This window comes from Poecile atricapillus, chromosome 1 (genome assembly GCF_030490865.1).
Source record: "Poecile atricapillus isolate bPoeAtr1 chromosome 1, bPoeAtr1.hap1, whole genome shotgun sequence".
NCBI lineage: Eukaryota > Metazoa > Chordata > Aves > Passeriformes > Paridae > Poecile > Poecile atricapillus.
In genome coordinates this window covers 126,423,889-126,437,572 of record NC_081249.1, presented here as the reverse complement: position 1 = coordinate 126,437,572, position 13,684 = coordinate 126,423,889, and the positions used below count along the sequence as shown (strand labels likewise).

General features: G+C 56.0%; 2 protein-coding genes across 3 annotated transcripts; both read left to right on the top strand.

Moving 5' to 3' along the window:
- Positions 1-81: 81 nt before the first annotated feature.
- Positions 82-6,458, top strand: LOC131574724 (inner centromere protein-like). 2 transcript variants are annotated; one of them, XM_058829404.1, is made up of 10 exons: positions 82-556; positions 704-817; positions 1,929-2,617; positions 3,603-3,654; positions 4,173-4,206; positions 4,452-4,551; positions 5,065-5,152; positions 5,654-5,789; positions 5,860-5,952; positions 6,065-6,225. In XM_058829404.1, the coding sequence occupies exons 1-10, from the start codon at positions 426-428 to the stop codon at positions 6,104-6,106; spliced, it is 1,479 nt and encodes a 492-aa protein (XP_058685387.1). In that variant the 5' UTR covers positions 82-425; the 3' UTR covers positions 6,107-6,225. The 2 variants fall into 2 exon arrangements, with proteins under 2 accessions (XP_058685387.1, XP_058685386.1); XM_058829403.1 differs by having other exon boundaries at positions 5,654-5,952; positions 6,065-6,458.
- On the top strand, positions 6,170-10,874 carry LOC131574725 (inner centromere protein-like). Its single transcript, XM_058829405.1, has 10 exons — positions 6,170-6,182; positions 6,532-6,641; positions 6,770-6,881; positions 7,554-7,649; positions 7,877-7,998; positions 8,185-8,263; positions 9,066-9,173; positions 9,358-9,444; positions 10,044-10,200; positions 10,563-10,874. Exons 2-10 carry the CDS (start codon positions 6,634-6,636, stop codon positions 10,760-10,762), a joined length of 969 nt encoding a protein of 322 aa, XP_058685388.1. The 5' UTR covers positions 6,170-6,182; positions 6,532-6,633; the 3' UTR covers positions 10,763-10,874.
- The last annotated feature ends 2,810 nt before the right edge of the window (positions 10,875-13,684 follow it).

The following is a 13,684-nucleotide window of genomic DNA, read 5'->3' as shown; positions in this document are numbered from 1 at the left end:
GAGGTGGGGTCACAGCGCGCCCTCTTTAAAGGCTGGGGGTGACGGACGGGCGAAATAACCAATAAAAGCCCTGAGATTGAGAGGTGCGCTCTGTGATTGGCGGAGGCCGGGGATAACCTCGGAGTGGGAAGGGACGGGCCATGCTGTGAGGGCGTGGTGAGCAGACGAGGCGGCGACGGCGGCAGCAGCGGGGGCAGATCTGGTTGGGCGGCGAGTGAACGCTCTGGAGGGTCCCTGGGAGCTTGGGAGGGTCCCCGGGAGTATGGGGCGTGGAGGGGGATCACCCAACACCTGTGCCCCGACCTGTCTTAATTTCCCTCTCACGCCTGGGAGCACCCTGCTACCTGCGTTTCTCTTTCCCACATTGAGGGGTATCCTGGCTGCCCGCCAGCCTTGTCCTCTCGCTCTGTGTTCCAGGCAAGGCAATGGCAGAGGGTCCCCAACAGCTGCTGGAAGTCTGTGGGCTGAGGCTGTCCCGCTTCCTCTGTGATGCCCAGAACAAGCACCTGGCCTGGCTGCGGGAGGTGGAGGAGCAGGGCATGAGGATGCTCAAGAGGTAGGGGCTGCCCTGAGGGGACCCGTCTGCCCACCTGAGCTCCCAGCTGGGTGTGGGTGGGTTTGGGCCTCATCCTTCCCTTGTTTTGGGAGGGTTGATGTGGGCAGTGAGAGAAGCAATCTGTGCTCTGCCTCTTCTGCCTCACAGCAGCTTCAGGGATGAGCCTATGCTCTTGCCCAAAACGCCATCGCAGAGAAGGAAGCTGAGGAAAAGGCAGTCCTCCTGGATGAGGGAGGAAAACAAGGAGCTGAGCAGGAGGAGGTAGGTGGGTCAGCTTCCTCTGGCTCTGCCTCATGGTGTTTGGATTAAACAAATCGGTGCCTGCATTCCCTCAGTTATCAAAGGGATACATTGGGATTGCTCACTGTTTGGATTCTGGTGAGAGTTTGGGATGAAGTTGGCTGCTTTCCTTCACTTCTTTTTTTTTCCCTGGTTATAGTTAAAGAATAATAAACACTCTATTTTCCTGTCTTTTTAGATTTGGATTTTGTCTCACTGGGTTTGGCTTTTGGCCTGTGGTTGCTGCTCCTGGTGTTCACTCCCTAAGCCTCTGTGTCAGTGCCCGGAAAACTTGGGAAAGGGATGTATTCCCAGCACCGTGTCAGAATTGGCAGGGAGACTCCAAGGGTTTATCAAGGGACTGAAGTGGAAATTCCAAGTGATTTGCCTGGAACCAAACTTTTAAAGCTGCCCAAACCTGATCCCTTGGTGTGTTAGGGTACTAAAATCATTCTAACTGTGGTGAAAAGCCCACAGGAGGAAGAGCTAGAGCTGGGAGACTGTCAGGATGCAGACATGGAGGGTGGGGAGAGCAGCAGGAATAGCGGGAGCGTGGGAGGTTTGTGTGTGTGCGAGGGAGAGTGGGAAAAGCAGCACTGCGGATCAGAGCAGGAGAGCTCTCGGCCCTGCTCTGGGTGCTCAGGTCACACCTTCTCCAGGGGAGCAGCCCAGCTAACTCCTGTTGGTGTTTTCCCTCATTTAAACTTGGTTTGGGGAGAGGTGCTGATGCAGCCAGGCCTGTCAGCAGGAAGGTGTGTCCCTCTGTAGGTGCTGTCCTCTGCTGTGCACTGTTCCCAGGGTGAGGTTTAAACCCAGATCTTGGTGTAGGGCTAAATACACCTTTCTCATGCCCATTTCTCCATACCTGGCTCTTGATACCCAGCCTGGGCTGTGTCTGTGTGGCACAGCCCTTGTGTGTGAGCTCCCACCTGGGCTGTGTCCATATGCCTCTCCCCAGGGATAGGATGGGCTGTGAGGGGGAAATGGTGGAGTGGAGAAGTGAGCAGCAGCTTCACTTTTACACTGTCCACTTTTCCCTCTAAAACTTACTTGGAAGTGGACATCATTTCCTTCAAAATTCTTTCCCTTTAAGGTTTTCCCGAAGGAGGAGTGGTGTCAAGCTGCTGTCTTCCAGTCTGAATTCCCAGAGGTGCCTGAACCAGGAGCAGCCCCAGAGCCCTGGCTGTGAGGGGCAGGATGTATCCATGCCTGGCTGCGCTCTGGAATCTCAGGCTGGCATCACACTCCAGCCCCCTGCTCTGCCCAGGAAGCAGCCTGTGAAGGCACATGTTCTCACAGCAGACCTGGACTGCCAGGAGTGTCCCCAGGGTGCTGCTGGGGGTGAAGCAGCCCCTCCAGCAGTTTTGGAGGAGCAGCTGCCTGAGGGTGATGCAGCAGCAGAGCTCCAGGAGGTCCCTGGTGTCCCTGGGATCCCAGCTGAACAGCCAGGAAGGGATGGGGAACAGGACCCCAGGCGAGCCAGCACCTCCACTCCCAAGGCTGCTCGGAATGGTGATCCTGCTGCACTCCAAGGAGATGGATCTCCTCAAGACCTTGAGATGCTGCTCTTCCAGGACTCCCCTAGTAAAAGTGCAACAGAGAAATCCAGGACGCGCCGCCGGAGCGGGCTGGCTGCCCCCCGCAAGAGCCATAGGAGTTCCCTGGCAGAAAAATGCTCCCTGGCCAGCAGGAGGGAGAACATGATCCGGAGATCCATCAGCAGGGCCATGGCCAGGAAGGCAGCAGCACGAGAATCCTCCTCGGCCTCCAGCAGAGTGAGCTGTGAGTCCCTGCACTGCTTCCATGTGGGAATGGAGCGGTGTGGAGCGGCTCATCCCTGGCTCCAGCTCCCCCAAGTCTTCTTGTCCTTGTGGGCTTCTGGGGTGCAGCTTCAAGCCAGGGTGTTACTGCAGCAGGTGAAAAGGCTGGGGGGCAGGTGGAGTTGGGGTACACGGGTTGGGAATTGGCAAAAAGCACAATTGTGGACGGGAGAGCATGGTCAGGCTGGTTCCAGCCATGTGTGCCTTTAGATTGGGAAAGACTGCTGCATTCCCTGGGGAAGAGCTTTAATTTATGGCATCTGCCAGCTCTCAAAAAAAATCAATAGGGCTGAAAGTGCAGCCCTGAAGTTAGGCTGAAATGGGCAGAGGAGCTCAAATGCTTTTTGGGTGAGGATAGAAGAGACTCAAACTAGCTGTGTCACCAGAGGAACAGGGGTTATGGAGCCCAGGCTATTCCTGGTAGCTCTGAATCCCTTGTATCCACTATTTCTGCTGCTCCTGACAGGGTTTGGCTGCTTGGGCTTTCCAAAACCATTGCTGCTGCAGGCAAACAGGCTGTGGTGGAGCATGGAGGCCCCTGGAATTCAGCTTTGTCAGCCTTGAGTCACGCCGTATCCAAGCATTTGTTATAACACTTGGAGCGAAGGGGTGTGATGGGGGGGTGGAATGAGCCTGGAATCAGCCCAAACCCCCCGGATCCCTGCACCAGAGCGTGCAGGGAGGCAGGAGCTGCAGCCAATGGCCTGGGAATGCTGTCTGTGACACAGGCAGCTGGAGCAGGCTGCAGGCAGCAAAGCTGCTGCTTCGGTGCTCTGCCTCCCCAGCCCACTCCAGATTCAGTGGCACTTGAGGGAGGTGTGGTGCTGGTGGGGAAAGCTGAGCAATCCATGTTCCTAGGAGGAAGCCTGAGCTCTTCTGTGTGCACCCTGTGGCTGTTGGGAGCCTGGGAGTGAGCTCCCCAGCTCCACTTAGGCTTTCCTCTCCAGGTCAGAGCTCCTTGGAGGCTTTTGTGGAAGAAGATGTGATCAGCGACACAAGGTGAGGCTGCCATGTAAGGCAAGTGGGAAGGGATCCCAGCATTCCCCGTAAAGGACACTCTCCCAGTGGCTTTTCTGCCACGGATTTTGTCAGGGACTGCTCAGGTGTTGCTGTTACCTGGGGCTGGATGAGATTCCAGGTTGTGCTGTTCAGGCACAGTGAGATTAAGTCCTTCACTGGGGTGGGTGTTGGTGTGTCTTGGGGTTCCTGGAATTCCTGGCTGCTACTAGCCCCAGAAAGCTGGTGTTCAGTCAGGTCTGCTCTGGGGAAGGGACAGCCCAAGGCTGTCAGAGTCCCCTCCTTTCCTGCTACTGGGGCCCAAGGTGGTTATGGGCCAGCAGCACAGCAGGACAGTCCCTCAGAGGAATTTACAGCCCAGTCTTGAAGTGCCTGGCTGGAACAGCCTCTGGATGTGCTTAGGAACCTTCACCTTCCTTGGAGTCCCATACACTGCCTCCATCACCTGTAACTTGCCTTCAGTGAGAATTTAAATTATTAAAATAGCTTTTCCTTTACAGGCCTGAGCTGGAGCCAAATTCCCTGAGGGAAAAGGTGAGTTCCAAGGAACAATGCTCAGACTGTGTGGAAGCCTTCTTGCTGAGTCAGTGCCTTTGCTGAGGTTGTCACTGGATGCAGGGATGTGGCTGATGTCCCAAAATGAGTCAGCGCAGCCCTCACTGGGAAGGAGGCAGACCCTATCTGAGCAAGCAGCTGGCTTTTCCAGGGCAGCAGGTCCCTGGTAGCCTTGTTCTTTGGAGCAGCTGTGCTAAGGGAATGTTTGTCCCCTTTCCCTGCAGGTTCCTGGAGATGTCCTTGTTCCAAGCACAAGTCCCCGAGCTGCCAGCCCTCCTGCACAGCACCTGTCCCCTCTGGAGCAGCAGGCAGGGAATGCTGCAGGTAACTTCTGGGTGGTCTTGCTTTCCTTGCGTGAAACACACAGAAAACACAGGCCTAGGGCTCACTGGGGGACGTTCCTGGGAAATAAGGGATTTGAAACAGAACCACCTCTGACTAGTCAAGAAGGTTTTCCAGGTAAAGTTTGGACCTCCTGAAGAGGTGAGACATTAGTTAGGTGGGAAAGGATATGTAAATGTGTCCAAGCCATGAGACAAATGTTGCCCTGTCCAGCTTCAGTCTGCAACAAGTGAGTGGGGACATTTGGGAAGGAGCCCCTCTGTGGATTCTTCCACAGAATGTCATATCCTTTCCCTCTGGGGTTGCATTATGTGAAGATTTAGAGGCCCTGATTATTTTCTGTGCCTCTGAGCAAGAAGGAGGAGTTGGGGGGAGGTTTTTGTTCCCTGTGGGATTTGCAGGATGTGACAAGCAGCTGGAGCTGGAATGGAGGAAAGAGTCCCTGGAGGGAGCTGGATGCCTCACACGTGGCACTGACTGCAGGTTTCTCCACAGGAAGCCATGTAAATCCCAACAGTGAACCTCAGAAGAGCCAGGAACAACCCAACTGTGCCAAGTCCCGGGAGAATTCCTCCCGCATGTGGTAGGAGACGCTGCAAGGTAGCAGGGATGAGCCAGGGGTCTGGAAGGACTCGGGTTTAGCATTTGAAGTAATTTGTGCTAAAAAAAGGTTGAGGGGGATTGTTTCCCTGCCTTTCTCTCCCTACTTCCAGTAGCTCTGAAATCTCATTTGGCCAGATCCTGTGTCTTGGAAGTCCCTGTGGCTTTTGGAGCCTTGTTTGGCTCTGGGAGTGGGTCTGGCACGGGGAAGAGCACCTGAGGTCCTGCACAAACCAGCAGAGGTGCCCTAGCACAGTTAGCTCAGAGCTGGGAGATAAATCCGAGGGTTCCTGAGGTGTAAGTGACTGACCTGGTTGTTTTTGTCTGTGTGAGTGTCTGGAATACCTGATCTGGCTCCCGGAATACCTGATGTGTCTCCTCACTGTGTGTTGCTGGTGAGGTTTTGGGAGAAAGGTGTAATAGCCAGTAAATCCCTCTGGAGGGTGTGACAGCCACTTCATGTCCCTCCTGCTAATGCCACCAGGATGAAAGGCTGCAAGCAAGCCCTGGGTGTCCTGTGGCAGGGGCAACACACGGGGGGCCGGCCCCTTTCCCCTTTGGATGAGAAGCTCAAGACCTCAGCAAACCAGGCTCCATCATCCCCCTCTCCAGCCAGCAAGGTGAGTGGTACCACAGCCCTGTGCCCCCTGTCCCAGGCAGGCCCTGAGCTCCCTCCCTCTCTCCCCTCAGGCTGTCAGGCCACTGAAGAACTTCCTGCAGGGACAAGGGGGTGGCATCAAGGACTTCATCAAGCGCAACACTCCCACCCGGCCCCCCCTGAAGGTGCGTCACGTCTGAGGGGCAGGAGGGGAACAGGCTGCATGTGCTGGGAAGAGGAGCTCTGGTGTTACTTCCAAACCTTAAATGATGGTTTTTTTATGCCCTTTCTCTGCAGGGAGACTTTGTTGTAAGTATGGCACCTTATCTGTGGGGCTGACCTCTCTCTCCCCTCATGCCGATGTCCATCAGCACTCTGGCCACACCAGTGGTGAGGTGGCAGGATCTCTGTGCAGGTGTGTTCTGCTGGGACTGGGCACTGCTGGTAGCTTCTGGCCTCTGAGCCAGGCTGCACTGTGCTCCCCCTCCACCATTTTCCTGACTCCTGGGTTAAGTGGTCACCTAGTGGGTGTGCTGTTCTTTTCTAAATATATTCTGGGCAGCTGAAGAACTGTGTTTTTTCCCTCCTGTACCTCTGCTTGCATTGGATAGTCCCGGTTGCCAAATACGTGTTGTCTCCCCTTCTGCTCACTCCCTATCCCAGTGTTCAGGTGAAGGACTCCAACAGTGACTGCATGTACCAGGCTGCCTGAGGGGAGACACAGCCCCCAGCACCTGGTACAGTCTGAACTCTCCTCCCTTCAGGAGAAGGAGAGGCAGAGACTAGAGAACCTCCGGAAGAAGCAGGAGGCTGAGGAGCAGAGGAGGAAGAAAGTGGAGGAGGAGAAGAGACGGCGTCAGGCAGAAATGAAGCAGTGAGTTGGGCCCCTTTCCCCTTGCTCTTTCCTTGGTCAGCACAGACTTGCCTTGTGCTTCCCACTTGGAATGAGCACTTTGGGAGCAGGCAGGGCTAACGGGCCCCTCTTGCCCACGCGCTGCCCAGGAAGCGGGAAGAGCGTCTGAGGAAGGCCCTGCAGGCTCGGGAGCGTGCAGAACAGATGGAGGAAAAGAAGAAAAAGCGGATGGAGCAGAAGATCCTGCAGAGTGATGAGAAGGTGAGAAGACTGAGTGGGCTTTGGGCCTCTCTGAGAGCTGTGAGACCAGGGAGGTGTGAACAGGGCACTGGCAAAGTCCATGCATGCTAGAATTCCTTCTGACAAGGGGAGGCTTTTGTTCTCAATCCCTCTGCACATTCCTGTTGGGACAGGTCCTGTTCATGCTGCTCTGTGTTCAGGGAATGTGGCAGCCCCTGTCTGCCCTGCAGGTGACAGCCTCACCTATCCCACGTGATTGGACTGGAGTGTAACTCAGCAGGGGGTGCATTTGGGCCAGGTTTGGGTTTCAGAGCCTGACCTGGCCCTTTCTGGGGGCGCAGGCCGGTGAGCTGGTGGCCACATGCCAGTGCTGCTGCTGTGTTATGGCTGTGAAGGGCTGAGGGAGCTGTGCCTGAGGGCCCAGAACCTGAGCAGCCTCTAAGATGAGGCCTGGCTGCTCATTTTGGGCTGGACTGAAGAAACTTTGGAAAGGTTCAGCCTTAGAAAACAAGGAGTGATGTTCCTTTCAGCCCTTCCCAAACCTTGAGCGGACGAACGCACACCCACTGCTGGGTCTCAGTCTCCTTGGGATCTGGGATATCCCAAGTTCCAGACCTCCCTCCAAGGCTGTGAGGTATGTCCTTGGAGCGGTGGAGCTGACAGGAGTGGCTTTCTCTGGTGCACATCTCACAGGTGAAGGAAGAGAAGGTGGCAGAGGACCGGAGCAAGAGGAAAGGGTCCAAGAAACACGGGGAAGTGGAGGCACGGAGGCAGAAAGCCCTGAAAGGGGTAAGAGCAACTCAAGACCCTCCTGCACATGGAGAAGGACAGAGATAGCAGGGACCTGCTGTGTTAGTGTGGCTGGTGGGATAGGGACAGGTCACTGCCTGCTTCTGCAGGGATTTTGGGGCCTGGGCTGCCAGATCTCTGTCCAGGCAGCTGAGGTTGGGTTGGGACACAAGGGAGAAATGTTCCAGCTGCTGGAGCCTTACAGGGTTTTCCTCTTGTTTTTTCAGGAGGAAAATGAGCAGCAAGAACCACTGCAGAAAAGGGAGGATGAAGTGAAGGAAAGGGGGAAGACAGTCTTGGAACTGAAGAACCTTCTGGAGCAGCAACAACTGGGACAAGCGAAGGAGAGGTGCGAGCTGGTGCCCATCCTGGATCAGGGAATTTGCCATGGCCGTAGGGAAGCAGTGGATGTAAATGTGATGTTGCACCTGGGCTCTGGGGCTGTCTGGAGGTTGGGGGGCAGAAGCAGGAGCCTGTAAGAGGGTGAGGGACACCTGGACAAGCTTGCCTCTCTAAATTCTTGCTTTTCCCCCAGGGATCCCAAGCAGCGAGGGAAGGAGAAGCCCCCCCAAGCACAGCAGGAGCCAGCAGTGTTGGCTGGCAAGGCCACCAAGGTGGAGTTGGAGTGTTCTGGGATCAGCCTCTCTGCAGCACACAGGCTGGGTTCAGGATTAGGTGTTTTCCAAGTGCTGTGTTGCTGGGATGTTGTTCAGAGGGTCAAATACAATGAAACTAATGATTGTTATTGTACAGAGGTGCTGTGCAGGAACAAGCCTAGGGCTGAGAGTTCCCTGCCTGCCAGGTGAGCCCTCAGCCCTGTCATGGTATGGTGACAGTCATGAAATGTCACTTGGAAGAACACCCCAAAGAGAGCATTCACTGATCCTGAAATCAGTGTGGAAATAAGAGATTTATTAATGTTTTACTGCCACATTTCCTCATTGTGCCCAAAGGACGTGACCCCCAAACCTCAGGTGCCACATGATTCTGTGTCACTTCATTTGCACTCACACAAAGAACATTGGGGCTTGAAGTCAGGGTTGCTGGTCTTGAAATATCACACTAACATTTGCTTTCACTCTCTACTCTTAAATTCATTGCTTCATTAGTGAAAAATCAATGCCCCAAATGGTTCTTCCTCTTCAGGATCAATTCTTCCTCCTGTGTGGGCTCCTGCTGCACTCCTTCCCTCAGTCCCTGGCACTTGGACTCTTTTGTGCTGTATAAATTTAATTTAAGGTCTGAATTCTTCCTGTGTTGCCAGCAGCTGGGCCAGAATGAGCCTGGCAAAGCTTTTTCAGGCAGGAGAAAAATGGAAGTAACTCCAAGTGCTGAGCAGCACAGGAGGGAAACTTGAGGAGAAATAGTTTGGGTTAAAAAGGAGCTTCAGCAGTTCTTTTTTTTTCTCTATATTAGGGGAAAGAAAGTCCCAAAGAGCTGCCCCTTGGGCCTGGGCTGGACAAAAGATATGAGCCACCAGAATGCCTTTTCCCAGCTCTTAATGTCTGGCTCCAAGCAGAGAGGGTGAGTGTGGGCTCCAGAAAGCAAGGAGTGGCTTTATTTAGGAGTCTTGGATTTGGGGTTATTTCTACAGAAGAAGCCACAGAGGCACTGAGGGCTGGATGTTGCCAGAGCTGCCGAGAACACAGCTCTGTGTCAGAGTCTGTTCTGTGTGAGTGAGAAATGACTTAATTCCCGTGTCTTACAGGAAGCTGATGGTCAACAGCAGCCGGGAGAGGAGAAAAAGCCCATTCAACCAGCTGCCCCTGGGACATGGCCGAACAAAGCCGTCAAGGTGAGCCCTGGCCCCGGCACAGCCCTCGGGTGGCCCCCACCTTCTGTGGCTACTTAGCCCCCGCAGCTCGGAGCCCCCGCAGCGCTCGGCACTGGGAATCCGATGGAAAAACAAGTGGTTGGTGGCGGAAAAGATGCTGGAAGCGGCCACAGGAGGGCAGCAGGTCCTGAGGCGGCATCCCCGCGGGAGCGGCCCTGGGCAGCCGGGCTGTGCCGGCTGCGGCTGCGGAGCCTTCCATGGGCAGAGCGACAGGAAAGGCTGCTCGGAGCTGGGATGCGACGCTGTCTCTGCTGGGAATCTGTTCTGGGGCTGTGGGCTCCGTCCAGGCTGTGTCGGAGCTCCAGCGAGGGAATATGAGACAGAATATGTGGAAGGGTTTAGGAATAGAGTCGAGTGCTGAGACATGCAGGGTGTGCCTTTCCCAGGTTTTTCCACAGAAAACAGGAGGAGAGGGAGTGTTAAGAGCGGGTGTCAAGGCACGGAGCCCGGTGACAGTTTTATGTTGGTTCATGATTTGAGCACTTTGGGGCTCTGGTGGCCATCTCAGCCATAGAAGTGCTGCTTCCCCTTGCTCATCACAGCTCTCTGTGTGGTTTCAGAAATCCCTCTCCACATCCTGCCTCGGGTCCCTGAAGGGTGCTCAAGGACCAGGGTCACCCCCAGCCAATGAGAACAGCTACGGGCTGGATCTGAACAGCGATGACTCCACAGATGATGAGAGCAACCCACGGAAACCTGTCCCTGCCTGGGCTGATGGTAAGTGCCAGCTCTGGGCTGGCTTCCTTTCCCTCCTGCCCTGGAGCTTTTCAGCCTTGCTTGGAGCCATCCCAAAGCACAGTCCAGGAGTGTGTGCACCTCTGGCAGATCCCAGCTGTCTGTGCTGAGGGGATCAGCACTACTTTGTTCAAGCGCTCATGGGTTAAGGTGAAACCAGAGTCCTCTGAGAGGAAAGGGGGGAGACAGCCCCAACTCTTGAGAAGTGAGGTGTGGTGGCTGTGGGACGTGTCCTACCCCTCCTGCACAGCTCCTGGGTTCTCAGAGGGGAAAGGGGAGTGCTGGTCCTGCGGGCTGAGGTAGCGCCTGTATCCATGTGTTTGTTGTTGCTGTTGTTCCTGCAGGGGCACAGCTCCAGCAGGCCATCACGCACCAGTACTACAACCCCCCTGACCTGGACGCGCTGTTTGGGGCCATCCCCAGCCCCAGGCTGGAGCACATCTTCTACAAGAGCAAACCCCGCTACTTCAAGCGCACGAGCTCGGCCGTGTGGCACTCCCCGCCTGGCCCCTCCTGCGGCCCCTCCTGCACCTTCCAGAGCTGAGCCAAGGCAGCAAAAGGGGTTTCTAGGGACTGTCTTCTACTTACCCTGTGTTTACAATTTTAACTTTTTTTTTTCCTTCTTCTGTACAGAAATAAAGTTGTTTAATATAAAGGCCAACACTCAGTGGGTGTCTCCTTTCCCATACCTTGGTGACTGTGCCTTTTGCCTTGCAGAAATCACAGTTGCTAATTCTGCAGCCAGAGCCCTTTCCTAGTCTGCCTCATTTCCTATTCACTTAGGATATTCCCGTGTACAAGGAAGCTTGGAAATTGCTGTAGGGAAGATCAGGTTTTTTAATCATCCGGAGGGAATAATGTTTTTGTAAGGCTTTTTTTTTATATATTTACTATATTTATGTATTTGTCTATCTTTACTGACTTAATTATTTTCCTTAATTCCTTTTCCTTTAACAATTCCTGTGCCCTCATCTTAGTCTGAGCCAGAATCTTCTTCCTGCTGTTGGAAAAATCTCCCTGGACAATTTAAGCAGTGGCTAATGCCTCTTCACTCTGTTTTTCTAATGGAAAAAGGAAGCCCAGGCTCGGCTCTGGATCCTGTTGTGGCAGGAGCAGTGGGACAGCCTGTCTTGAGCAGAAGTTGGGTTGATTTGGGAAGGGTGAGGGAGGGGAAGGTTCCCCAGGGGATCCGTCGGTGTGCCAGCTTTCACACACCCCACACCCCCCCTCCCCAACCTCAGCAGCAGAGCTGCACCTATCCCACTCCTTCCTTCCTTTCCCAAGCCTGAGTGCACATGGATTGACAGGAGCAGGGATGGAGTGAAAGAGAAATGGCTTTGGCTGTAAGGTAGATTTATAGGGTCAGAATCCCTGGAGCCATCCTGCCACTCCTTCCATGAAAAGGGGCTGGAAGTTCTTGGAGCCCTCAGTCCCAGAGCCAGTGCTCGCCCAAGGGACCTTTTGTCCCAGGAATGCTTTTGGGATGGGTTCACGCAGGGAGTTCATGGGTAAGGTGGGGAGGACAGCCAGACTGCTTCCCACCCCAGAGGGCAGCATCTGTCCTCTGGCTTCCTCAGGGATGCTCCACAGCACGATATCCCCAAGGCCCCCTCCCCAAGGGACTGAGCGAGGAGGACACGAGCTCTGCTGCAGCCCAGCTCCAGTGTGGACAATTTCCCAGTTTCTTTGGTGCCAGTGGAGCCCGGAACAGCGGGGGAGTGGAAAAAACCTTGGCGCCAACAGCTGCTGGCAGGGATGCGCTGCCAGGCTCCGGGCTGAGCGCTAATGAGGTGTCTGTGCTGCCGCTGGTTCTGTTCGGCTCCCGCAGCTCCTGGAGCCCGCTGGGACCCCGGGCCTCGCACTGCAGGAGCTCCCAGGAGCTTTCCAGGAGTCTGGAGCAGTGCTGGTTAATGCCCAGGAGAGGCGGCTGTGCTGTCTGTCTGCCAGCACCGCACCAGGGAGGATCTATCCCATGGGATGCGAGGAGCAAAAGGCCCCCCAGCACCAGCATCGGGCTGCCAGTGCCAGCTGGAAAAAGGAGCAGCTCCATGAAATCAGCAGGAGAGAATTAAGCAGGGAACCCCTAGACGTGGGTGGGCTGGATGTGCTCCTATAAATGCAGGAACCATGGTGTTGCAGCATTCCCGGAGCAAACCGTGGGGATCCCTGTGATCCCAAAGGGCCGTTCTCAGATGGGAAGGGGCAGGTGGCTGACCCCACTGTGTCCCTCCAAACAGAGAAGGGAAAGGGAATGTTTCAGCTTGCATGAAGCAAAATAATCCATGTCAACCTGAAGCATTTTCTAGGGCTGTGAACACCGCGGGAGCACAGAAGGGTGGCAGTGCCCCTTGAATCCCGGCGCTCCCTTTGGATCCTAGAGCTCCCCTTGGATCCCGGCTGCCTCGTTTCTCCCCTCTGCCGCCACGTCATCTGTTTCTGTTTTCAGCGCCTGGGAACCCCTGATTCACCCCATCCCACGAGGATGCTTCCCGGGGCTGGGCGAGTGTAGGAGGGCTGGGGATCGGGGCAGGGGAGCAGGATGCCACCCCCCTTCCTGCTCCATCCCTGCCGGGTGCCTGGGCCGTGCGGGTGCCAGTGCCCCGGCCTGGGCAGGGGCACCTCCGCCCGCCGCTGTCTCCCTGGCTCGGCGGCTCTGCATCCCGCTCTCCTGTTGCTCAGAGATGTGGAGGCAGTTGCTAAGAGACACCGACACGTCAGTATCTGGCCCTAAGGAAAAAAAGAGGAAAAAAAAAAAGAGACAGAGAACGAGAGAGACAAGGGAGGACGAGGAGGAGGAGGGGAGGAAGGAGGTGGGGAAAGACCTGCTCCCATCTTCAGGCTCGCAGCAGCCTTGGCCACCGCTGCCGAAGCCCAGCTCCCGACTTGGCGGCCTCTGGGGTGTGGGCGGCCACCGGGGACCCTCCATCACCATCCAGAGCCCTCCACATCGCCACTCAAGATCCCCACATCACCGCAGGGAGCCAGGCCCTGGCCAGTGAGTACCCCAGGGCATCCCGGCCTCACGGAGGGGCCGGGGCGCTGTGGGGATGGGGAGCGACCGGGGCAAGGTGGGAGAGGATGGAGCTGGGGGGTGCGGCGAGGGAGGATGGAGCAGACATGGTCAAGTGGTGAGGGGCGAGGGCAGGCCTGGGAGGACCCCGGTGAGTGCAGGGAATGGGGATATTCCTCCGAGAGAGAGGTGGGGAGGGTGTCCCTGGCACGGGGCTCAGCTCGTGGTGGCTGGGGGCTGGCGGGGACCGGTGTGGGGCCGTGGAGCAGCACCTCTGCTCTGCCCATCACCGGCTAGGATGGGCTGGCCAAGGTCAGCAGGACTGGGGGGGGCCCCTTTTCTGCCTGGAATCCCCGGGGGATGCTTGGAGGAGTGACCCTGACCCGGGGGGCACGGGGAGGGTGAGGCTGCCCCAGAGGCCACCCCGGGGCTGCAACAGCTGCGGCCCCCCCGCCG